Genomic DNA, 27,086 nt, shown 5'->3' with positions numbered 1-27,086 from the left:
GCTAGCTTTAAAGTTAATTGCTTTAGAATAGAGAAGAATAGTTATCTCCCCATCTCTCTCACACTCTCTCTTCCCAAATGAAAGTTTGTAATCATACAGTGCAGTCCGTAAGTATTTGGGCAATGGTACAATTTATGTTGTTTTGCTTCTGTTCTCTAGCAAATTGGAATTGAAATAAAACAATGAAAAGTGTCACCTTTAATGTGACTGTATTTACATCCATACCATGTACAAATTACAGTCATTTTTATGCATTTAAGGGCCCCATAATATTTGTGACAAATGGCTTCACAGGTGTTTCTGATTAGTCAGGTGTGTTCAATTGCTTCCTTGGTGCAGGTATAAGAGAGCTTTCATGATTCTAGGCTTTTGATTGCCTCTGGAGTCTGGTATTGGTATTTCTCAACATTTGTGCCAAAGGAAGTCAAGGAAGCCATTATTCATTCATTCATTCATTCATTCATTCATTCATTCATTATCCTAACCCGCTTATCCCGAACAGGGTCGCAGGGGGGCTGGAGCCTATCCCAGCATACATTGGGTGAAAGGCAGGAATACACCCTGGACAGGTCGCCAGTCTATCACAGGGCACACACACCATTCACTCACACACTCATACCCACGGGCAATTGAGACTCTCCAATCAGCCTAACCTGCATGTCTTTGGACTGTGGGAGGAAACCGGAGTACCCGGAGGAAACCCACGCAGATATGGGGAGAACATGCAAACTCCGCACAGAGAGGCCCCGGCCGAGGGGATTTGAACCCAGGACCTCCTTTGCTGTGAGGCGGCAGTGCTACCCACTGCACCATCCATGCCGCCAGGAAGCCATTATGAAGTTGAGAATTAAGAAGAATAGTTAGGGACATAGGCCAAAAGTAGGCTTACAAAATAAACAGTTTTCTGAATCATTAAGAACAATGGTGGACAACTTGGGAGGCGAGACGGCTTGAAGAAGGCGTGTCGCTCTCCCGTCGGCTGCCGAGGGACGGGGTGTGGGCAGTGTATCTAATACTAGCTCTAATTGAATCAGACGGGGTCCAATTGGCTACCAAATTGGGTGAAAAAAGGGAAAAAAATCGGATAAAAATTATTTTAAAAGAACAATGGTGGACCAGCACCAAAATTTGCTTCACTACAAAACCAATTTTTTGGCAGACTTGTAGTCTTGGAAAGGTGTAGTTCCAGTTTGTAATCTGTCAGCATGGCACAGGTTTGTCTCTGCCACCCTCTGAGTGCTAGAGTAGTGACAATAACTCATCAATTAAAGATTATTTGGACAAGAAAAAGGTGATGCAATGGCAAACTGGGAGTTCTGGGACATGATTTACAAATATTGAATAGAAAGTAAATCAATGTGTATTCCAACAAACTCCTTTGATACAGAAAGATGTGTCAATTTTCTCTTAACATGGACAAATTAACACCAAACATGAGCAAGTAATGACAAAGGATACTCTTCAAAATGTACCACATTTTGGTGTCTGTTAATGTTTACGCCCTAACTATCCTACTATACCATTCTTAATAGCAAGTCTCAATGTCTCTTCTATCTCACAGCACCTTAATGTGGATATGTTGTTTTTCCAGTAATTAAAATGCACAGCAACATGATAATTGCATTACTATTCCTTCTAATAGAGCTCTTTGACTCTATTTTCCAGAATCAATGGATGCAGGCAATGATGCAGTCAAGGCTACTGATTATATATTTTTAAGAGGTGAGGAGTGCAGTTCAAAGTGTGCAAATCAGGTGGTAAATTGGCCTGGTTTATACACTCAGTGAGCACCTCAACTTATTTTTTAGACTTTGTCAGTCTTCTACTACTGTAGCCTATCCACTTAGAGGTTTGATGTGTTGTGTGTTCAAAGATGTTCTTCTGCATACCACTGTTGTAATGTGTAGTTATTTGCGTTGGTGTCACCTTCCTGTCAGCTTTGACCAGTCTGGCCATTCTCCTCTGATCACTCTCATTAACAAGCCATTTCTGCCCACAGAACTTTTTAGACTTCAGATTTGGATGTTTTTTGTTTTTCGCACCATTCTCTACCAACTCTCGAAACTGTTGTGTGTGAAAATCCCAGAAGATCAGCAGTTTCCGAGATACTCAAACCACCCTGTCTGGCAACAATCATTCCAAGGTCAAAGTCACTTATATCACATTTTTTTCCCATTCTGTTGGTTTTACATAACAGCAAAGAGGTTGTCCTGGGGACCTGGGACAGGTGGTTACCTTCTCCAGGAAGAGCCAGCATGGCGCGTGCTCGACTCTGTCGGCCTTCTGAGTGTTTGGTGGAACATGAGTGTGTGCACGGTGACCACTCGGACCAGGGGCCAATCACACAGTCCCCTGGACAGGGCACCTCACAGGGAAGAGGGGACGGATCAGGATTCTCCGAGCATCTCTCAATGGGCACCACTTCACCTGGAAGATGAGGCACAGAGCAAAGTTCCACATGTTACACAGGCATAACAAGAAAACAACAGGTAGCTAATTTAACAAAATAATTTGAACATAATTGACTTTATACAACACTCCTGTATATGAAATCTAATGTAACGTTCAGAAACGTTTCCTGATAGCTACATGTCTTGAAAATGCACAACATACTTCACATACAATTTCAAGGCAGCTCTTAAAAATGTCCAGTGCATTTCCCAAATTCTCAAGAGTAACTTAAAGGTACAATAGGTAATTTCGGAATTGCAACAACAGACAACCTCAAACCACAACGCTGTTTATGTCTCCCACAGTCTATGACTATAACGCGTAATATAAATCGTTATTATACAGTTCAGTGTTCTCGTGCACTGTTTTGTAAAGCTGACCGTGACAAATGCAACAGAGCCTGCCGTCTTTTCGTAGTGTCCTAGTAAGAAAATGTTTGCCAAACAGGTGACTTTATGAGATCTTGACTTTGCTGTGCTACACAACACTATTTATAGTTTTCACATTAGCTAACCAACTATATTGCGAGCAAGCAAGTTATTTGGCTGCGTAACTAGCTGGCTATATAACCAAGATATGATAATCTACAACAAACGATGCACCTGTAACTTACAGTTTGAGAGAAATAAAGTTTTACGGATGATTGAGCTCGTAAAGAGACAGAAGGAACGTGTAGCTGACCCAATTGCACTCCAGACAAGCGATCACTGAAACTCTGTATAATATTGCTCATCTAGTTATAAAACAATACCAATACCAATACCAACAAGAAAATTAGCGATTACTAGTTAGCTTCCCGAATGTACAAATAACCACCTGAAGCACAACGCTTGTGCAATCACTACTATGTTCTTATTGCCTATATTTTATCGTAAGTGGATATTTGAAAATTCTTCAAGCTAACTATAGCTAATGAGAAACTGGTATTGTTTTATAACTAGATATGTAGTCTTCGCTTGGATAATAAGCAATAGTACACAGAGTTTCAGTGATTGCTTGTCAGGAGTGCAATTTGGCCAGCGACATGAACAATCAGAATAAAACCCCAGGATGCCATTGGCTGTGGCAGTTGGAACCATTTTTCAACCAATGAGCTTGAATTGCTGTACAGCTGTACAATGTTTTGATACATTTGACGCCCGACAAATGTACACTTTGAAACCTGAATTTAAGGACTATGAACACAGGCAGAGGGTGAGTCAACATGTCAGTGAGATAGGAAGGGAGTTACAATGGTCTTGTAACAATGTTTTAACATGAAGCTACCCTCCACTTCAGTTAACTCTTCAGGGACATTGAAATATGGAAGAAAAATGACATTAAGATGTTTTTGCTAACACATTGCACTTTCTACTGCTCATGCCTGAAAAACGCACCTTTGTGGTAGGGTAATGGACAGATTTAGCTATAGTGGTCTCGGGTGATCTGCCGGGCAGCAGCAAATTTACATATATTTTTGGGCTTTTCCATAGAAACTACTTGTTATTCACACATCCACCACCAGGTGGCAAATGTAAGCGCTCTAATCCATAGTGGTCTAAAATACTTGCAGGTTCTGGCTGCAGTGCCCTTTATCATCATGAGGAGCTTGCATTATCATTATAGACCTGAAATGTCTGGAAGTAATTACTGTACCAACATACTCGCCATAGGGAATTTGTTGAGGAGGGAGCATGTATTAAACACAGAACTTGCCTGTCACCCTCTCCTTGTGCTCCCCTCAGATAGCAACAGGTCGAGAATATTGTAAGAAAATAAGTACAATAATCACACTAATAACATCTTGTATACTAATATATTCATTGAAGAACATTGATTGATGTTTTTGTCAAATACCCAACCCCCATCAACAAGTGAAACACATTCCACAATTTCACATGCTATTTATTATTGAAAAGCAGGCTTGCTCCATACAATATTCTGAGAATGTATTTCGATGCTCACTGATATTAAATGGGATCACAACGATGAAAATTCCCTCTATTGTGTTGGCAAAGGTGTTTTCATTGTCTTCCTCAGAAATATAAATTTGAGAATACTCGAGAGTATTCTCAAATCAACCTTTTTGCTGTGACAAAACAAACAAAGAATACACCGTTGGAAATGTAATGTCATTAGCTAAAATGGTAAAATGGGTTTTTTAATGGCCAATTTCTAATGCCGAAATATATATATGTCATATTTATAAATAAATCTAATCCATAACAGCTTGTCTTAGATGACATTTTCATGAACTGAGATAGAAAAATACACAAAAAAAAAATCACAGTCTGTACTTTATCCAGTAATCGGTTGCATTAGATCGCAGTGGCATACCGTGCGATAGAACAAGGGTATTCCGTAACATTACCTTTCAACATAAGTTTCTGTTTACTTTGCCTGATTAACCATCACACAATTGATTCGCTCAACAAATAGCCTGAATTAAAGCAGTTTTGCACCAGTATGAAACAATTTGTTTCATGAATGTTTGTACTGTTCCAGTGTCTTCTTCAATATAATTACATTCTGTAGAAGAGAAGATGATAAGAAGAAAATACTCCAGTGGGAGATTTGCCATCATTGTTGAACAATTTCATTTCACGCTGTAGGCTATTTCTTTCTTACTCTTTAGGCTATAGGCTATATTTTGCTCTTGATTAATATAACGTAATGGGGCTGTCACTTTCAGAATGGGACTGGTGTTTAAACCCACGTGGCAATAACAATATTGTTTTCCATCAAGCCAATATCTACATACTCGTAGAACTCCTTTGTTGTACAAAAACTTATTAAAAGATAGGCTACTGTTGCTTTGGTTGGCATAATTAGGTTAATTATTATATGACCTTTATACTTCATTTTAACTTTGATGCGTTAAAAAGAACATTTATTTTTGAGTTGTATTTAATGACTTCGGCACACAACTGAAACGAATGGTTTAATGCTAAATAGTTGTCTAAATGTTGTGTGTTGATCTTTTAAAGGAGTAAAAAAAGAAAGAATTATTCTATGAACATTAAAATTACAATATAAAAACGTGGTGTTCGACGGTGACTGAGGAATCATTGGCGAATGTTTAGCCTCTTTTGCCTAGTAGAAGTGTGCTTCTTTGGCTTCAGTTAATTCACCTATGGATAGCAGAGTTTATGGCCGGTCACTCTTCTTCAGTTATTTGCAAATTCACATTGGCCACTTCAGGCAGAACAACCAAAAAATATATTCCCAGAAATCAACGTGAATATTGTGATTAAAACATCAGTTCAACCTTATTGTGGACAAAAATCCATATCTGGAATTTTAATATACTTTTAAACTTGCATGTGTTATGTTCCTGTGTTCTGTCCTGTGTTAGTTTATCATTGTTTATTCTCATTATTCTTGTAATTTATTATTTTTCATATTTATGTCTGGTGTTCTGTTTATATTCATTAGTCTTTGCACTCGTCTTCCCCTTCTCTGCAGCTGTCTACTCTCTAGTCCGGAGCCGTTTGTATTACATGTGTCTTTGTGAATCCAGTCCGCGATTTCGTTTCCTCCTCGTTATTGTCCTATTACCCTTTCATGTGTCTCACCTGATGTTTATTTGTTAGACCGCCCTCACTCCCATGCCCCGCCTAGTTCATTCCCCTGTGTATTTATACCTGTCCTTTTCAGTTGCACGCTGCTAGTCCGTCTTGTTCTGTTTCTTGAGTCCTGAGCCCTTTATTCCTTCCCCCGGTTCTAGCCTCCTTGTTGTGTCCTTGCCCTTGTTTTTCTGGATTTCCAGTTTTGACCCCTGTCTGGTTCCCTGGACTCTTCTTTGCTTGTTTTGGATATTTGTACCTCTGCTTTGTTGGACTGACCCCCTGGTTTTTGACCTTGGCTTGTTTTTTGACTCCGCTCTGTCTGCCCCTGCTTTTGCATTAAACCTACCATTTTTTCTGCACCCCTGCCTGCTTTTGGCTCTTCTGTTCCCCCCTGGCATAACAGCATGTTCGTAGCATTCCATCAGTGATAGCCAGAAATGGTACCACAACAATTAAGTGTTCCATTTGTTATTCTAACACACTAGCAGTTAGTTGCTGTAAGTTTTTCCATCACTGCTGTGAAGCAAGAAAGTGGAGAAACTAAGTTTTCTGTGAGAAATGTATTGTTGAGTCTAAGAATCCAGCCAACTTTCCCTCAGAGAGAATCTCTTTCAGTAACAATAATCGTTACTTTGTAGAGCAAGAGAAGATGCAAAGTATCAAAGTTAAAAATACATAGTTTGAGTAATCAACAACAATTATACTGAGCAAAAGCTTATATTTAACTGCTTAGCAAGCTCGCAAAAGTTACGTTATATTAGCTTGCATTGGGTAACGTTAATTTCCAACCAGGAATCACATTCTTACTAAAAGAACAATCATATAACATAAGCATTGTATAGCTTAGCTATGATACTAAGAATGGCCAGTTAAATAGATTATTTGGAAGTTCGGAATAGGCTACAGTCTTACAGTCTCCGGCACATGCGTTGGCAGCAAATTTCCAACCGTTCCGTCTGAAGATTACTGAATTGAGGGGGAGCTAACCTTTTTGATCATCGGCCACAATCGGCCATGGTCAGTGGCAGATATAGGCCAAATGAATCGGCCAGCCGATGCATCGGTCGACCACTAGTGAATTGTGAGCATGTACATTTCTCAATAAGCATGTAATAAATGGTAAGGAAATCTCCACTGCAAAACAACAAGCTGTTTGGAAATAATTTCCCAAGGTTGGCAACCTCATTGCTGAAAGGCTAGTTAATAATGGTCCAAGCAGAAAGGCCAGCTACATAGTACTCGGAATGAATACAATAATGGATCATGGTTCAAACCATTTCATACCATTCCTAGTACAGCCATTTCTATTCCAGATTTGTGGACCTGGAGATGGATGTCTCAATACTACTGTGCTGGCATAGTTCAGGGAGTTGTTATGCAACAAGGGTTTAGAAGCACAGCTCACGTTAATTATGGAACATGGCAAAAGTCTTGGAGAAATTATCTACTGCTATGAGAATGCAGATCAAATTGAATCAAACAACTAAATATGACATCAATCACTGGCTCAGTACAGTCAAAACAACAAATAACCAATGCATTATTACATTCAGAAAAGTAGAGAAACTGACAACATATTGCAACTTGATGCAATGCAAAAAAGAGTGTTTCTTTCAACCAGCTCACAAATTCCTTGAGGCTGTAAAGCTCTGACCCCAAAGCAAATCAACACACTTGGCTTCACAAAACTAATTCTGGACTGGATTCAACAAATTGACAAGAACGACAGAGGCGAGAAAATCTTTATAGAAAGCAATGCAAACATGTTCCATTCCAATGATACAGAAGAATTTACAGCTAGCATCTGCAAGTAATTACAAAGGATACTGTTTAGGATTAAACTGACCATGATTAAATACAATCACAAACCTTACATTATAGTGAGCACGGTTGGTTGGCACTTCCATTCAATATCAATAATTCAATGCCATTTTGCAGGTCTACTACAATGGCATCGAGCTTGCCAACTACTTATTTTGGTCTTGCTACGTTGCACCATTTCAGTGTCATGGATACCCTTTAAAAAACCATTGAGAATTTCTTTCCGCAAAAATAACTTTGAATTAGACCTCACAAAAAAATGTTGACAATGAATTGTCAATAGTCTTAACATGGAGAAACAATGCATTTTGGCATTGAACAATGCAATTTGGCATTATCCAGAGCGACGTACAGTTGATTAGACTAAGCAGGAGACAATCCCCCCTGGAGCAATGCAGGGTTAAGGGCCTTGCTCAAGGGCCAAACGGCTGTGTGGATCTTATTGTGGCTACACCGGGAATCGAACCGCCGACCTTGCGGGTGCCAGTCATGTACCTTAACCACTACACTACAGGCCGCCCCATGAATGGAATGAGAATCACAAGACCGACCTTCAAACATTACCCTCTAAAATTTCCTGATATTTGGTGGAATCCATTCTTCCTTCCACTCGTACAATATTTCCTGTGCCCCCAGCTGCCAAACAACCCCAAAGCATAATGGATCCACCTCCATGCTTAACAGCTGGAGGTAGTGTTTTTCTCCAAACATATCTTCTTTGGTGGTGGCCAAAATGTTTGTGTTACTGTCACCTTCCTGTCAGCTTTGACTAGTCTGACCATTCTCCTCAGACCTCTCTCATTAACAAGGCATTTCTGCCCGCAGAAATGCTGCTCACTGGATGTTTGTGAAAATTCCAGGAGATCAGCAGTTTCTGAGATACTCAAACCACCCTGTCTGGCCTGATACTCAACAAGCATTCCACAGTCAAAGTCACTTAGATCACATTTGTCCCCATCCTGATGGTTGATGTGAACATTAACTGAAGCTCCTGACCTGTATCTGTTATGCATTGCACAGCATTTGTCAGAGATCTGTGCAGTTACCTTCATGGAGAGCAGACTGATGTTAGTATTAGGGCTGATTAAATGAATTACATGTCATCAACTACAACATTTCTTTACTGTGCGGATGAGTGCAAAGGGATAATTTGCCCTCTGCATTTGACTCATTCTAGTTACTTTGGACCAGAGAGCAGACATAGTGTAGTGCTTGGGGACCAGCTCCAGTTCAAGCCTTGGTAAAGGGCAACGGCAGAAGTACACCTAACCTGACATGCGTGTCTTTCACGTCAGGTTAATTTATGCAATGAATATCTGACATTGTACTGTGTCTATCTATATACATATATCTGTGTATATGGGAATGCATATACACATGAGTAATTATTATTACTGTCATTTTACTGTTATTGCTTTTATGTTTGTTATTATTATTATTATTATTATTATTATTATTGTTCTTATTATCTGTAATATTTTGTATCTTTATTATCTACCATTGTTTTTTTCCACCAAAAGAAATAATACTAATAAAACATTAAAAAAAAGAAATTCTCATCAAATCTTTTTTTTCACCTTGCACTTCAGGGCTTCGGTAAGTACTTAATTACAGCGGGGAAATGTAACATTCAAATGTCAGAACAAGTAAATATCGAGCAATTCACTGGAGAGGGTAAGTTTTCCATTTACCCATCAGAATGAATAAAAACTGAGCAATGAAAGGGAGAGATCTCTGCTCTGCCCCTGATATGGTTTTGGATGTAAATGCCAAGTCGAGTGTAAAACTAGGAGCAACACATGTCTTTAATGTTGTTCTGGAGTGTGGCACTAAAATCCTTTTATGCCAGTATTGATCAAATTACATTAATTAAGCAGATGCTCTTAAGCAAATTGACTTGCAATGAAAGTGCAAGTTACATGAGCAACACTGCCAGACCTAGATAACAACTTTCTCAGATCAGTGAGTGCAATTTCATGCAAGCACTAAATATAAGTTAACTGATGGCAACCTAGAACTGTATTACAATCATAGATACATACATTTTTGAACCATAACATGATTTAACAGTTCTAAAGTAATTACATAAGAAAACATGCTATGGATAGGGGGTGATCACTCATATAATTACAGATAAACTCAGACAACTGCATGTATTGGCTATACTGTAAATGCAGACACCTATAAAACATTCAACAGGACTGAATGATTATCTAAAATGTGCAAATTATATGTTTATATTATTACATAAAAGCTGGACATTTGGCACTACAACAACAGGACAAATATAAAAGTGATGGACTGCACTTCGGTGGCTCTGTAAGATAAGTTATTGCAACAAATTATTTCATGACTGAAAAATTATTTTGATTTTCTCAACAGAGGTGAGAACAACAAACAATTTTAAATCAGGACAACAATTTCGAAGTAGGCTACATTATGGGGTTATTATTGTTGCATAAATCATAGTTGCTTCAAGCATAGATGTTCTAGAATGGATGTATTCCAACTACATACACAATATCTAGTGTCAACATTCAGCTTAAAACAGTATCTGAAGTTGATTAACACCCACTAGCTGAGAATGAATGTATATAATTTGATGCTGGAAATACATAATGAAGCATAATCGATGTACAGTAAATGAGGCGAGAGTTACCTTCGGGAATAGGCTGCTGCATCAAACTTGGCCAGCCACTAATAATTCATATGGCAGTGTCAATATCCACAGTATCAATCCCTCAAGTAATCGACATAATGGCTTCACATTCAGGATACAGGTAACTTTACTACCTTGATGCTGGAAATGTTTTAAACCATTAGAACGCCATTCTTGCCAATGTAACCAGTGAACAGATTAAGTAACTCAAACAGACTCCTCAAAATGTGGCTTGCAAAATGTGGGATGCAGGACTTCAAAAGAAACTACAATCACTGTCAAACACTGGGTCTCATCTCTTGCACATGTATAGCCAGGGTTGGTGCAAAGCATATAAGCCTAACAATCTTTTATTAAGCTGTTTGTTATGACAGTAAAAAATACATGAAAATGCAGCAGAAATGACTGTTAAACATGAATTAATGAAATGAATCATTAAAATAATGTGCAATTATAGCAACAGTAACACTAGAGAAAGTTACTAGAGAAATCCCCAGAAAATTGTGAATGAATGACTCCCTGCCAACTTCTACAACTCAGCACTCATTTTAAATTATCCCAACTGTAGGAAAGCAGACTCTCATATGGTTGTTAACAAACACAATGTGGAGGTGCACTATGAGATGACTACTGACATGACATGAAGTCATCTTTAAGTTCCACAGAACAGAGAAGATACAACAGAGCTCATTTCAAAGAGCTACCAAATTTTGTCCTTGATCCAATTTATGTGCCAACTTTCAAAATATTACAGAAAGGTACAACTCAACACAGTGCGAATTCCTTGATGAAACCATAGTTTCACTGTTTAACTCAGTCAATGCCAGAGTGTTCTGGAACAGGAAGCGTCAGCAGTGCTGAGTGTTCAAAACACTAGTGTCAGAGTCCCAAACCAACATGGCTGCAAACATTCCACATTTTTAGACTGATCTTGTCAATGTGCAAACCTCAAATAAAACACATTATTTATACTGAACAGAATTACTTGTTAATGAGGGACAGAAGATACAGAGACTCTATAGGTTATAGCCATATCCACACGTAACATTTCAGTTTTAAACACAGTTAGCCAGAACAAAGTCAAACAATATTGATGGTGATATAAATGATTTGGAACAATTTGGTTAAATTGACTCTTACATTGGTGATGTATAGCCAAATAGTGAAAACTGTTTTCCATCAAAATCAGCCTGAGAAATATTAAGTTAGGCAGAGCTACGCAGACAGTGTCCTCATACATTACTGTGACGAGGAGAATCACTGATTTCTACATTATATTTTCACTCCAGATATTAGGCGAGTTATGCTCATTTAAATATTGTGTTTTTTTCATTTATTCCCATAAATAACTAGAACTGTACCATTACAAACATTCATTCAGACATTAGCCTTCTCAATTATCCTGAACAGGGCAGAATGTAGGCATATTGCTGTGTTTGTAGGCTAACTTTGTGCACAAAACAAACATCTTGACAAACTGCATCTGCCTGGAACAGAGTAAAAGAGTGCAGTGTTCTGCCCACTGCACATTAGTTGTTGCTCCTTTGACAGAGGTTGGGTTTAAAACTCAAACTCCTCTGGTGAGTCTAGCTCGTGAACCTAATTTCCCTGAGGTAATGTTAAAGTTGTGTAGAAATAAAAGTGAATAATATTAACAAAAGTCTTCACTGTTTACACCTTTTGGTCAATATTAGTCGTCAGCACCACAGAATGGGTTACCTGTTCATCGCCATAGCTGAATATCGGCTTATTTGTTGATTTAGTTATTTCATCCAGAAGTCCTATACTGAAAATGCAGGTCTGAAGCTACTCCTTATAGGATAGCCTGGCAAACTGTAGCAAAAACCATACAATAGTGTCTGTAAATAATCACTACTCTAATATGCACTGAGGATGTATCATTCAGTGGAGGGCTAACACAGAACAGTGTTGTGAAACATTAATTCTCAGAGCTCTGCAAAGGTTTAAAATAATGGATGAAAATGCAGTTCCAAAGCTGTGTTATGAATTTCATAGATTAAGTGGAAGATACAATGAGCATGTGCAGTAACTGCAGTCGAGTGTAATGCAACTATTTTCCAGGGGCATGCTGTCTGTGTTTTAAACACAGAAGGTGACACTGTCAAATGTCACCTCATTCTGTTGCTTGCATATTGTAACTCATGTGGAGGTCATGAAAGATAAATGCGTACTGGAGCTTATACAAATAAGCAGGTATAATTTTACCACTTCACATAAATGTGTGGACTTAAACCATTATGTTCTGGGCTGCAATTCTTACACAAGAACAAACTTGATTACAGTTCTGGATTTAAAAGTTATTTCAGGAGCTTTTATGCATAAATATTTCAACATTAGCCCAGTGGGGAAAGTAAAGTATCGCCGCTACTCCAAATTGATGTATTTTAAAATGATTTGCATAATTGAAACAAGGGTAAGTTTGAAATATAAGTCATGATACCCTCTGAGAACTTAATAAAAATGTGCATGTAGATTGCAGAGATTAACCTTTCCAACTTATATGAGGACGCAAAGTCACATATACCCAACACTACACCTAGAGTATGGAAAAGCTGTGAAAACAAAGGTTTTTATTTTATTATTTATTTCAGTTTTACCTTTTATAAACTTCAATAGAAAACTGCATGGCCCAGTGAGCTCTGTTTAATAAAACAAAGGTATTTTACAATCCTTAGGAAATGTTCCACTGACTAACAACAAAGATTATAGCATTTCCCATATCTTTAATATTTAAATTATTTAAATGTTTGTTTACACTTTGTAATTAAATTCATACTGTAAGTTATGAACAATAAAACATTTTGTTGAGAAAGTATAAGTAAGTAGGTGAGGGCCGAAGGGATTTGCATGCTTGTCCTTCTGGTGTTGCCGGAAGAATATTAGTAGGGTTAAATAATAATGGCCGCTATGCTGAGAGTCTAGATCAGCTAATGAATAAACCACGTTACAAAGACAGTAGTACCACTCTGCCTTCCGCTCTTCACTGGTCTAGGCTGACCAAGAATCTCCACAGTAGGGCCAATACATTTACCTTCGTTATCTGACTCCATTTAAGATATAATTTAGAAATTTGGGTTTGAAACATACGCAAACCTTCGGGAGTGATTACACTCGACTCTTACCTGCTTACCATTACTCAATATATGCTCCCGGGATTAGCATTATTGCTGAATCTCAGTTCGGCGGAGAAACTCAGAGGCTGAGGGTCTAGCCAACACAATACATGCACTATATTGACATGATAGTTGCGAGCCCAGGTCGGTGTGCATTTAGAGGGCTCCTTAGAGCTAACTCGACAGGAACTGGCGAAGAAACGCCCATGGGTTCCCCTCGCATCGAATTACACGAGCCATGCACCACCAATCCTTTGGGCCGAATTTGGCTGCCTTTCCCAGCTTGGAAACCCCACTAAAGTACCAAGCTACTGATCAGTTGGTCTTTGGTCAATATTGTCCCCCTGAGTATTCAGTTGTAATTTAGGCTGAAAAAGGTACAAGATGAATTAGAGTCATGGAGATCACGCAAGTTACAAATAAAATAATTTATTCACATACAGGTAGGTTATTAGCTTTAGAATATCACAGTCAATTACAAAATACACAAATTAAGAATAGAGATAGAGTAAATAATCATACCTAGCCTGCTTTGGCTACACACAAATACAGAAAGTAGTGCAGTGTGCAGAATCTGCAGTGTGGGAAGTCGATTGCGACCTTCCTGCTACATACATATATGTACAATATACCGTGTGGGAAGTCGAATGCGATCTTCCCAGATTGGTCTGTCTCCCTTGCTTTTATGCCAAATCATATGTTTGAACCAGGCAGCAGTGCCATAAATCAACCTGGAGGGGTGGTCAAATCTGGAATTTAGACCCCCACCCTTGGGGGTTGTTAAGTAGGGAAAATGAGATGATTACCAAGAGAGGACATGCAGGTTTTCCCTTGAGCTACTGAAACTATGGTTTATTAAACTCCATTTGGTATGAAATGTATCTCATCCGATTCCTTGATTTTACCGGATCACATCCATACCAAACAGATTACCCTTATGTTTTATTATGATGTAGTTATCATAAAAAGTCCACCATTAACCCAGGGGAGAAGTGTCCAAATGGGGGCACTGTGGGAGTGTCCTGAGCCTTTCCCATAGGAGGTGTCCTGGTGGTGGGTCAGGGACGCATTCTTTTCCCATGACTTACTGACCCCTCAACCAAAACACCGCCAGAACTCCCCCATACAGCCACAGTCCATCTTCCCCTTATCTCCTTTGGAGCCAATGGCCTGAAACTCCCCAAAGGTAGTATTGTCCTCTGTTCCTTTGACACATACCAGAAGCCCCAGCTCTCAGGCTCCTCACACAAGGCAGTCCTTCCTGAGTCCCACTTTGTCTTTGGATACCCAGGGTCGTAGGGCTGACTGTGGGTAGAGGTGTGTTATGTATGGAGCGGATCAGATGTCGGATGGTCGGGGGGAAAAGGTTGCAAGATATTACATCTATGAATGTAGTTGGGAGTTTTCATGATAACTGCATTATGCTGTAAATATGTATTTGTACCTCTCATGGTAATATACCTTTTGGATAAACCTGATTTGGGTGAATTAAAGGAAAGGAGACAAAACCCCAGATTGCTTGGTTTCTTCTCCTTATCTCCAAAATCCAGGCCTTAGTTCTTGACCCTAAGAATGGGTCACCCATCTGGAATTTACAGCCAAACTCCCACCAGTGAGACCTTGGTCAGGGAGCTAAAACAAACGGCTTCTACAGAGACAGCTTTTGTCCAGTTTCCCCTCGGCTCCTGGATGGTTATGATATCAAAGGTAGACTGTTATAAAAACTAGACCATTACACCAGTCGCACTGAACCAATCAGAATAACACCAAACATTACTATATTCTAACCTGGGATTATCATGAAACATCTTTATGCCATCTCCAGTATTCCTGTGCTCTATACCTGTAAGGAATGTGAGAGAAGGGGGGCTCCCCAGGGGGCCCAGGAAGGCTCCTCCAGGAACCCTTCTCTAGCCCACCCCCACAGGCTTGGGTGCCAAAAGGTGGGGGCTAACAAGGTATGCTCCGGGAGGGGGAAGTCAGCAAGCTGACCAGCGCATGACACCAAATGTTAATTATTACTGCCTTACAATATCTGCTTCATTAGTTTGGGAAGTTGTTACGGCAAAGTTGTTTGTGGTGGATTTTCAGGATTCCTATAATGTTAAGGAAGGTAAATATCGCTAGCTAGTGAGTTTGCCAGGATTTTTTCTGGTTAGATCTGAAGTGGTCTGAATTCACTTTAATGCGCGAGGATGGCTGAAAATTGGCTTTTCATTTTGGCCAGCCATAAGTACGTTTAACTACTCATCACCTCATCGTTTCTTTTTCTTAGTGTAAAGTAATCTACCAGTTGGTTATCTTGGTAGACCCTATTTGTTTATTGCTACATACATGTATAGCACAGCATACCATTTTAGCTAGCTCTAGACTACAGTATCTGAACTGGTGGTATTTCACAAAGCAGGATTGCTGCTCTGAATGAAACCCATAAGAGTTTAATTCCATGTTACTGATTTGGGAGAGTTCAGGATTTAATTCACTGTTCCGTAGCTGCTTCTGCATCTGCCCTGATGCAATCATACGAAGCTGCCCTACTCCCATTCTGCACATTCTAAAGCCATTTTGCTTCCTGGCTCTGTCTACTTCTGTTCCCATTCCCTTCCGTGAATACGCCATGTTTAATATAGAATATAGAATATATTCAAAGCCTCAATTTCAGTGAAAAACTGACAATATGCCAAAGGCTTTATCTCCGCTGAGTTATAAACCTGCAATTTCTGTAACTACAATGCCCATGATTATTCATCCCCACCTTTATGTCTTTATCATCTTCATCAAACAATTGCAATGATCATATGTGCGGAACTAGTTTTGATAGTGCTTGAATGAGCATTAAAGCAATAGTGTTTGGAGGAGAGCAACACATTCACACCCTACACACCCTACACCCCTGCCAGACCTCTTCGTTCAGCCTCCACAGGCCGCTTGGCACCTCCCCCTCTCAGAACCTCCACCTCACGCTCACGACTACTGTCTGTTCTGGCTCCACGGTGGTGGAACGAACTCCCCGTTGAGGTCAGAACTATAGAATCTCTCCCCACCTTCAAGCGCAAGCTGAAGACGCACCTCTTCAAGCAGCACCTCTCTCCATCCCTCCCTACCTCCCTGTGAACCTTAATTGTTGTCTCTGTGACTTGCTTTGTGTATCGGTATTTTTAGTTGGCTAGGTAAGCAGTGTTTGGATAGTTAACTTTGGTGACTTTTGCTCTGTTTGTTTGTTTGTTTGTTCAAAAAAAATAAAAAAAATAAAAAAAAGGCCCATGTCCTTATCTTTGTTGTACAGGTAGCAGTTGAAATTGTACTTACCTCTAGGGTCTTTCAGCGAACTTATCTCTGGTTATGGGTATGCACTTTGTTGTACGTCGCTCTGGATAAGAGCGTCTGCCAAATGCCAATAATGTAATGTAATGTAATGTAATTCACACCTTGGTACTGGTACCTGTCTACTGGCTGGCGGAGGATTTCTGTGAAGAAAAGTGCACAAAATGCCTGTATTTCTTTACTGAGTCAATTTTTTCCAATTTCAAAAACACTGTTATCCCAACTATTTAGGAAAACTCATGGAACAAGGACAGTACTGCTTGTATAAGGCCTGATGTCAGATGTCATCAACTCTGGCCTTTCTAGTGTTAATGCTATGGAATAAATCTCTCATAGCTATCATGTTCATACTTGAAGACACAGAGTGATAATAAACTTTAACTACGGTATTATGCCTTTTTTGCTTTCAAGCTGCATTATACATGATAAGCCTACATTTAGGTAACATTTAATCTAACATTTTGTGTCCATCATTCCTCTTAAAGAGGTAAAACGTATAAAAAGTAATGGGTAATATTGGCTGGTAATATTCACCTGACTTGACAACCAATTATGAAAGAAATGTAACCTTGCCAAAACTGGTCATTTGCAATGATTTGGTAGCCCGGTGTACTGATAATGTTAAAAAAAAGAAAGAAGAGTGTTTTGTGTGACTGTGTTGCTAGCTAATTATGCATTGCATGAAGCAAGATTGTATATCCAGTAAACTTTCAAAGTTAGCAAAGTTGGCAGTGAAGCAATACGCTTATGATAATATTCTTATCCAATGACCTAGTAAATACGCATTGGATGCAAAGTTACCTATGATAACACCTATTAGTTACCTGTTTCACAAATAATTCATATTGAGCTTCATGAAAAATATTATCCATTCAATCCCAGAAGAAATCCACTTCACTGAGGCTGCTATGTCAGTGGAGTCACTTGATTAGATCAGAGGCTGTTCCTGTTTGTTTTTGTTTTTTCCCATGCTAAGCTACGGGATGTTCAGCAAACAAAAACTGTAACACAGTTACAAACATGTTTTGGTCCATTGCTGCCTTGATTGGCAGGGTTTTACATTTCCAACCATTAAATAACTGCAGGTGGCCTATCTACAAATCAGAAACATTCTATTTATTATTTATCGTATGCTACTTCAATAGCTTGCCTGCCTCGCTGTGCAATTGCTTGCATCTATATGACCTAGGTTTCTGTAACAAAGTTGAATATGCAGACACACATCATCTGGTCACAGCAATTTTCTAAAATACATGGGTCACAGGGGCCACCTAAACTGGCTCTGCACCCTCTGTCCTACTACCCAAGCTCTGCCACTGGGTACTCTTTTAAGGCTAAAGGACTTTGAGCTCCCTCCTTGTAGAAAAGAGCCCTGACTTAACAAGTAGTTAATTGCCAGATGGGGGCTACATTTTGAAAATTCAGCAGAGCCACCCGGCCTCAGACCAGGTATTGGCATCCCCCCACACTTGAAGGTCACCCACTCGATTACTGTCACTTTCATTGATCAGGCACACCAATAATTGCCAGTTTGATGGACAAAGGAGCCACCAGGAAAATGGATCACTCTGATGGTTGCTTTATATTTCCGTCAATCCAATGTTAAGATGCTTTTAAGTGGAGAGCTTTCACAGACAGAGCATGGCACCCCAACATTCATGCCATATCACACATACACCTCTGCCTCTGCTTACTGGTCTGAATTGTTTGGACAATGATGTTACAAGCTGAGATAACAATATCCCCGGGAAAGGGCCAACTGTGTCGACACTGGCCTTATGGTCCAATGAGGCATTAAAACCACATGACTTTTCCAGCATAGCCACAGGGAAATTGCTATTAATCTGCATTAAATCTTTGCAGGCGAGTCCAACTATTTAATGAACAATTACTCCTGATTCATTTAGAATATTCAGAATATTGTAATAAAATAAACAAAAATGATACAAGTTGAATAGGTCAGTCAAACATATTTTGCTAATGGAATTCATAGCAAATTATTGATCTCAACATCACATTAGGTGGAGTAGACAACTGCTTCACACATTTTATAAAGAAGGACACTTTATAATGAGGGTATACATTATTCTCTTCAGCATGTGTCAATAGCTTTTACCAACATATCCCCAAATTTCTGCTGTGCCCCTCAAAGTCATTGACAGTGGCCGGACTCTTCTCACCCAAATTACATAAATAGGAAGGGGAATTCTCACTTTTACTTTCCGACTTTCATAACCAAAAACAAGAAAATTAAGAATTCATTATCCAAGCCTTTACTGCCAAGTTGTCTATAGGCTATTTGTGGCAAGGACACCAAGGACAACTTCCAAGAAACACACTTTGCACGTCCAGACTAAATCCTGGATACGGGAGCTGGATTACTTTTCCCCATCCCAGAATCAGAAGCAGCTGTATATAAAGCAAGCTCGGCCCACATTACAGATATCTCTGTAAATCAGCCATGCAAACTGCTCTATGAAATGATCAATTCAATTGTTTGTGAAAATATTCTACAAAAAACACTGAAGAGAAATAACAGTTAACATTGCTCTTAAGCGGTTTGCTTTCTACAAGGCTAATGGCAGCATAGATTCTTATATACACTCAGTGACTACTTTATTAGGTATTTATGAACCTTATTTTTTAGACTTTATCTTATCTTTCTTCCACTTCTAGGTTCTGTTGTAAAGGTTATTTGAGTTACTGGCACCGTTCCATGGTCAAAGTCACTTAGATCACATTTATTCCCCTTTCTGATGTTTGGTCTGAACAGCCACTGAACCTCTTGACCATATCTACAGGCTTGTATGCATTGCGCAGCTGCCACATGATTGGCTGGTTAGATGTTTGCATTAGCGAGCTGGTGTACAGGTCAACCTAATAATGTGGTCACTGAGTGTATCAAATCAGTATTGTAAGACTTGTATGTATCATAAATCCACGTGTTTTCAGGCTTGAGTGAAATAAACATGTAGCCTAGAATGCTTTTTGGGCAGGCGTTAAATCGGTAAATGACTCCAATTTATGCGAACAAATGACTAAATTTGTCGATGTCTTTCAGAGAGATTAATTTAACTTACATCAAAATAATAAATGATGCAAAAAAAAAAAAAGAATATATTCCAAATTAAAGATTTATAATTGGTGAGCATGTGGAAGCAGAGTTCTGGTGTGAAGAAACCTGTAAATGGATAGTGGCCTGGGGGGTCTGTTGCATTATTGATGCACAGAGGCAGCAATACAGCTATTCCTCACGTTCGATTACAAGCACTTGCTGTATGCAATTTCAAGTAGATTTATATTTTCTCTTCCACATGCAATTTTACTCCAAACAGCTACAATGCAAGGGATGTCCTTCCAGAGGTGAAAGATAGATTTAAAGTAGTAACTTTTTTATGAGAACCAAACCCCGGCACCGCTATGTAAGGGGCCTGGTTGTCCACCTGCAATTAGATGGTATTCAATCCCTCTGTCATGTTTTACCACCCACACAGCTGTCCTCATTTAAATCTGTTGAGTGCTATACAATAACTCAGTAATTAATGCTGAGCTGATCATTGAAAAAGCATGTTTAAGAGAAAGAAACTGAACACATAATACAAAACGAAAGCACATGACAGAAATAAGATGAACAGTAATGAAAAAATGAACAGAATATTGACCATTCAGTTTATAAATTAATATGTAGCCTAATATAGATCAATATTCTCATTCCAGTTCAGATACCTATCTGTGAATAAATCGTATCATAGCTGTTATTGTAAAGATGTCAGAAACTAGGAATCTATTAGCACAGCAATACAAATTCAGGTGATTTGAACTTGAACACGACTGAAACAACCAGAAAGAAACATTACTGCACAATTGTTGATTGTGTTTTATGTGGAAGGTAACCTTGGGAAGGAATCGCTGTTGGATTTTGAAAAACCATCAGAGTGATGAAGGGTTTAATCAGTGACAAGTGGAGCTCAGATAAAAAATAAATAAATATATAGAAAATAATGGCAAATCTGCTTCATTTTTCACATGTGAAAATTGATTTTCCAACACATCTCTGCCTGTTGCTTGTTCAGTCTTCTATCTATCAATGCCAGTAGTCTTGGCTTTGACGTTAGCTATAATTACAATGAGATTCTGCTGCTGATAACTCCATGGACTCCAACTATTATTGAATTAGCCTGCAGTCAGAGGGGGGTTTTGAGCTGTTGTCAGCTTTGCAGAAATAACCATGGAGATTTCAGTCATAAAGATGGAGTCCTCAAGTAATTGATCGCAGAAGAGACTATTCAGTTCTCTAGATAAGGTCTCCTTGGTTGTAATTATGACAATACTCTTGAATATAAATTCACAGAATGACAATATTTTTGGAAAGTTAGTCAAATAGTCTTGGCTAGCACAAATTATTATTAACATTCAAGTGAATGTAGTTATAATAATTTGCCCTAAAACAGATAATAAATATTATACTTAGGCACTTAGGAGAAGTGGGGTGTCTCTTTCCCTGTGTGCAGGGCCAATGGGTTTTAAGATTTTCAAAATGTTTCCACAACATTGTAACCATTGAGAAAGTTGTCCAGTGCAACTTTAATGTAGTGCAACTACATTTGTTAATACCTTAAAAATAATAAATGTGGTTAGATTTACAGCAAGCTTTTTTCCCTAATCCTTAATGCATGTAACCATATTCATGTGCAATCTACTCGGCTGCTGCTTTTTGTCTCCAATGCCTACAGCAGATGGGCTACAGCAGCAGGCAAACAATAAGTCTAAATAATAAGTCTATTAAATACCTAAATAAAGGTATAATAAAGTGTCATACATTCAAGTGTAGACAACCTGATTAAAGATTGCAGTTGGGACTGTTTTTACTTCTCAGCATCTTTTTCCTCAAGTCAAATTAATAAAAAATGATCTGCTTTTTAGGCTTACAACATGAACCCCTTCTCCCCTATGCAAAGACCACTCACCTTCCTGTAGTCCAGTTACCACTGCACTTTGATAGCTCATGTCATGAGCAATATAACGAAAATCAAATTCGTAATTGGGAACATTCAAATCCCACCATTCAAATCCCACCATGAATAGAAAGTGCAGCTTATTTCCATTTCATACTTTTTGTGTTTTTGATAATAAGGGGCTTTAAAATACACAATTGCATATTTTACTTCTGCATTCATACCCATACGATTGACTGGACTGTAATTGAGGTTTGAGCTCTGACCTCTCTCAATAACAGCGTGTTTTTGCCTGCAGAACTGCTACTCACTGGATGTTTTTTGTTTTTAGCACCATTCTCTGCAAACTCTGCTGTGTGTGATAATCACAGGTGATCAGCAGTTTCTGAGATACTGAAATCACCCTTCCTGGCACCAACAATCATTCCACGGTCAAATGCTTACTAAACTATTTTATCCTGAAAAGAAGTGTTTGCATTTCCCCCTGCCTGTCACCCTCTCCCTACCTCTCAGTCTCAACCACCCTGCAGCTGTCCTTAGACAGCATCACAGGTCAAAAAGACTATCCTGATTTTATAAGCATACTGAATAATAACAAAATGTTTTGATAATAGTCACCGGTATAAAATGGGTTCATGTCACTGAAAATGCCCTCTATTATGGAGTCAACAGTGTTTTCATAGTCTTCCTCAGAAATATTCACTCAGACGAGAGAGTCCTTGGAAGTACTCCAAAGGAAGTCCTCTATTTAGATGTAGGCATCGCAAAATAAATTTTTTGCAGTAAAACATCAACTTTTTTAAATATAAAATCTCAATAACAGTCTCGGCGTGTGCATTGAAAATGCTACAATTTCATTAAGCAGGCGAATGATGTGTTTTATTTAGGTGTTGTTTTATACAAGCCTAAGAAACTATATGTTGGAAACATAATGTCATTAGCTAAAATGCTTTTTAGTCATCACTTCAATAACATCCCTGTAGTCTGTTCTTTGATGAGCTGAAGTTATACTGAATTTTCTTACACACGGATGGGGGTAACAAATTTTCTCTGCAATTACATTACCAATACTGGGCAGAGGCACTAGTACTTCAGCTCATCATGTTTGAGAAAGGCTATACAAAATGTAGAAAATAGCATTTCTATGTACTTTTGTAGAACTATACAACGGTGAAACAACAATGATGACAACAATGATGATTCCTGATAATAAGTAAGTGTAGGAACTACAACTCCCACAATTCTGCAACGTCCACCCCGCACGTCTAGCATGGTTCAGCCAATCCCGTAATGGCAGGAGCAATAAACTTTTCCGTACAGGACACGCATTCACAGCACCATCGCGACTCCTATAAGGACGTCTTTTGGATCCAATGCGTATGGACTCAGTAAGAGAACAAAAATTCAGGCATAGCCAGTGTTTAGTTTAGTCTTGACTGATATTGTGAATGTGTGTTCTATATTTGCATCTTATCATTGGAATGTATTTTGTTAGGTATATATATATATATATGTACGTGAATTGATTCACCGTCTTTCGCGTATGTAATTAGAGTAAAACTACGCAAGTAGTCTCTTCTCACAGCTAACTCTATCACTGACACGCCTGATTTACCTTTCCTTTGTCCAAGGGACATGCGCGCACACACACACACACACACCCGACTAACTTCCCCTACTAACTTCCCGTTAGTTTATCTGTTCTGTGTTTGTACGTTGTTTAATAAATATATTTGTCTGTTTTGGCGTCACATAGACATGAGAGCCGAGTCAAAGCAGTCTTTCGAAGAACTTCCAACCTTCAGGTTATCGGTATGTTTAATCATTAATATTAGTTGTTTTAATTATTAATTAAAATACTAAATTTGTGGTTAGATATTTCTGATAACAGTAATTTTATGAGACTGATTACTTTTTGCAGTTATACTGCTACATAACATTAACTGGCGCCCCGGTTTCATAGAGAGTAAAATCCCTACGTTATTTGGCGGCCCGTGCGAGGACCCTACAGTAATTTGGTGCCCTGTGCGAAGGTCCCTACATAAGCAACTAACATTCTATTGATAATTATCTTTGATATGATAAACCATGATGCATTGGTCCACTGGACCCTTGTTGTGAAAAGGATGCTGACATTACCTTATTTCTTGTCGTATGTGGATTTCCAAAATGCAGGTGAGGACCCCCACGCTCGTTTTTCCACCCACAAAATAAGGAACTTGTCGCTAAAGCAATTGCATTTTAAAATAGGTTATATAGATAGAATCATGAGCTTTAACGCCTTCAAAAGGTACATCCTGTTACCATGGTGATTGAAAATTGCACCCTGAAAAAAGGAATGAATGCAAAAAAACCTCACCAGCCCAAACTTAAGGGGTTAATGGACTCTGCGGAACGTGGTTCTTCGCCTTCATCGTACATTATATTAAATTTATATTAAAATATAATGCATTATAAATTATCCTATTGTATTTTATTGTTATTCATGTAGAATAACACATTTTATTGTTAATTATATGGCAAAACACGGTAAAAAATTGTACTTATACAGTAAAGAATTGAATCAAACTCCAACCTTAACCCTAAAATCAACAGTAGTAATATCCTTTTAGTGTAATTGTAGAAAAAGTTCTACCTTATTTATTACCATGAAGTTCTGGGAACCACAGTTGCCAGTTTTTTTACCGTAAAACGACAGTTTTTAAAATATAATATTGATATTCGGTGGTATGGTATCGATACTGTATTGCAGAAGAAAAGTATTAGATACTGTATCAATGTTTTCCCCCACCATTACATCCTGCCACCACGCCTTTTCTAAAATGTTGTTTTTGCACAGTGAATACACAGCTGAGAATGTTATGAATGCTCCCTGTTGATCTAAATGAACAAACAGTCCTAAAAATGAGCAATGTTGCCAGCAGTTGCCAGTAAAACAGTTATTTTATTGCGCATCCTACTGACAGTGAATGTGAATAATTTAGTGACACACATATAAACAGAAAGTCACAATGATAATCAAGCCCCACAATAACATATTTGGTATTTTTTCAAAGAAGCTGATTTCCCCCAAGTGAAAGGTTTTCTTGGTCCGCTGCACACTGTCCAAGTGTCCCACTGGCTACAAAGGCTTCAATTATTTACACGTCTCAAAAAATGAACTTGGGCAGTAGCAGAATATCAGATCAAAGCATTTTAACATCTTGTAACAAGAGCAAGTTGGCTTAATACTGCAAGTGCTATTTTGGTTGTGCTGCCCCAGCTAGACTAAAGGGACCACTGGAGGAGTATATCTAGTTCCTTCTGTTTCTGAATCAAGAACGAAAGAGAGAAGTGTAGTCACCTTCCAGTCAGGATCAATTCCCTCCTGTAATAAGCTACCTGTTCTGGCTGGACACCCCTGCAGAAAACAGCATAAAAACATGAAGGTTCTCAGAACAAGGTTCAAGTAATGAACAAATTGAATGTTTCTGAAGTGTCTTTGGGTCTATTTGAACCAAGAAGATTTGCTATTTCTGACTCAATTCTGCAGGTGGCAGGGAAATGGAACCTGCCAGTCCTCATTTGCGCATCAGAAACAATGGGCAGGGGTTCCTGTTCCCAGGATCTTGTGTCAGTGAGGAAAAGCAGTCACAAGTGGCTGATATTCACTCTGTACACTGACAGGACAAGTGGACTCTAAGGATTAGCTGTCTCTCCTTCCTGCGCCTTGCCATGGGCATGGTAATATCTTCCACTGGAACACAGTCCCTAACCAATCACGCCTCTGCAGCATCTCTTAGTGAGCAGGAGTCTGCAACACGTCCAGACCAGCGAAAGGCTCCATCATTACCCACAGGCATTTCACAGTAAATCAGGGGGGGAGCAAGGCTCCATGCAAACTCAGAGACATAAAGTATTGCAATTAAACAGTTTTTTTGCAACATTAAACAGCTCCTCTAATGACCCCTGCTTACATTCATCAACTGAAAGACTGCTTCTTGGTTTTATATACAGTATTATACGTACAGTTGTCACTGAAATGACCACTCCAAAGTTATGAGTATGTATTCACTTCAATTTAGTTTTTTTACAAAGTTACAAAAGAGTCCCTCTGCTGCTATACTTCATCCAGTCCTTATAGTTGGAGAACTGAAATTCAGGTCATAAACCTGCTATGATTCTCCACTCTATTAAAAACCTTGTCTGGAGTATTGGAGACTATGCAATGTGGCTCTCTGATGGACGAGGACCGAAGCTGTCGACAGGGCCTTGAAGGAATTTATGAAATGCACATGGCCATATATGCATACATCAGATGCATCGTCCACATTACATGTTCTAGTGAACTGGTCTGTGAAATGAGTGCACACTGCCAGACTGTCACCTGATATCTCCAAGCCATAAAAATGAATTATAATAAGAGAAGTGAAGCGACATATTTTAAAATGTCGGACATATGTGTCACGTAGAGTCACTTGACATACAATTTTTATCTTACTTGCGTGTGTGGAGGATCACACGTATGTCAGTGCGCGGATGTCCGTGCGTATGCGAACGCATGAGTAAGCACGTTTACTGACAGACTGAAAGCGGACTTAAGAGAAATCAGAGGGGTGAAGCCATTGAGTCAGAAATTAAGACCTGTGCACCTGTTCTCTTTTCACATCTGAGCCAACAGTCAACATAAACACAACTTAAATCAGCCCTGAATCCCTGAGCAGATGCAGGTGTAGCACTGGGAGTTTTAATAACAGCACCGCGTGTGCGGGATCCGGGAGGATTGCGTGAGATACGAAACGAAATGAGTGTGAAAGCTTGGACCGCCGCGCCAGCAGAGGTTTGGTGCAAGTGCAAATTGCCTAAGAGTGTCGGCATGAACACCTTCTTGCAGCATCCCCCAGCCAGCCATGACACTTCTGTTTTTACCCATTGCCACTCCCTCCCCTGAAAATTGGATTTTTACTGAGGAAACATTTTGTGGCCAGATTGTGAAGAAAGACATGAGGACACATGACTACAGACAAACACGCAACACATACAATCACTCACCAGAACACGCGTACAGTATATACACGCTCTCAGTGCAAGCTAGTTCCTTTCATAGCCAAATTGAACAGTGAAACTCCAAAAGCTGAGCTCATTAAAGCTCAAACTATTTTATCTTTCCAGAAGGGTCACAGACAGACGCTGTTCAGCGTATTATATTATTATA

The 27,086-nt window shown here is 39.0% G+C and overlaps 1 protein-coding gene across 1 annotated transcript in view; it reads right to left on the bottom strand.

Annotated features, from left to right (window-relative positions):
- The window catches only part of LOC133124026 (thrombospondin type-1 domain-containing protein 7B-like), a 288,207-nt gene that overhangs the window by 108,329 nt on the left and 152,792 nt on the right, over positions 1 to 27,086 (bottom strand). The window contains exon 8 of the mRNA XM_061234839.1: positions 2,236 to 2,427. Coding sequence (XP_061090823.1) covers positions 2,236 to 2,427 — 192 coding nt within the window. The remainder of the gene's footprint in view (positions 1 to 2,235; positions 2,428 to 27,086) is intronic.

The sequence above is a fragment of the Conger conger genome, chromosome 3 (assembly GCF_963514075.1).
Source record: "Conger conger chromosome 3, fConCon1.1, whole genome shotgun sequence".
Lineage (NCBI taxonomy): Eukaryota > Metazoa > Chordata > Actinopteri > Anguilliformes > Congridae > Conger > Conger conger.
This window is presented reverse-complemented; position numbering and strand designations above follow the sequence as displayed.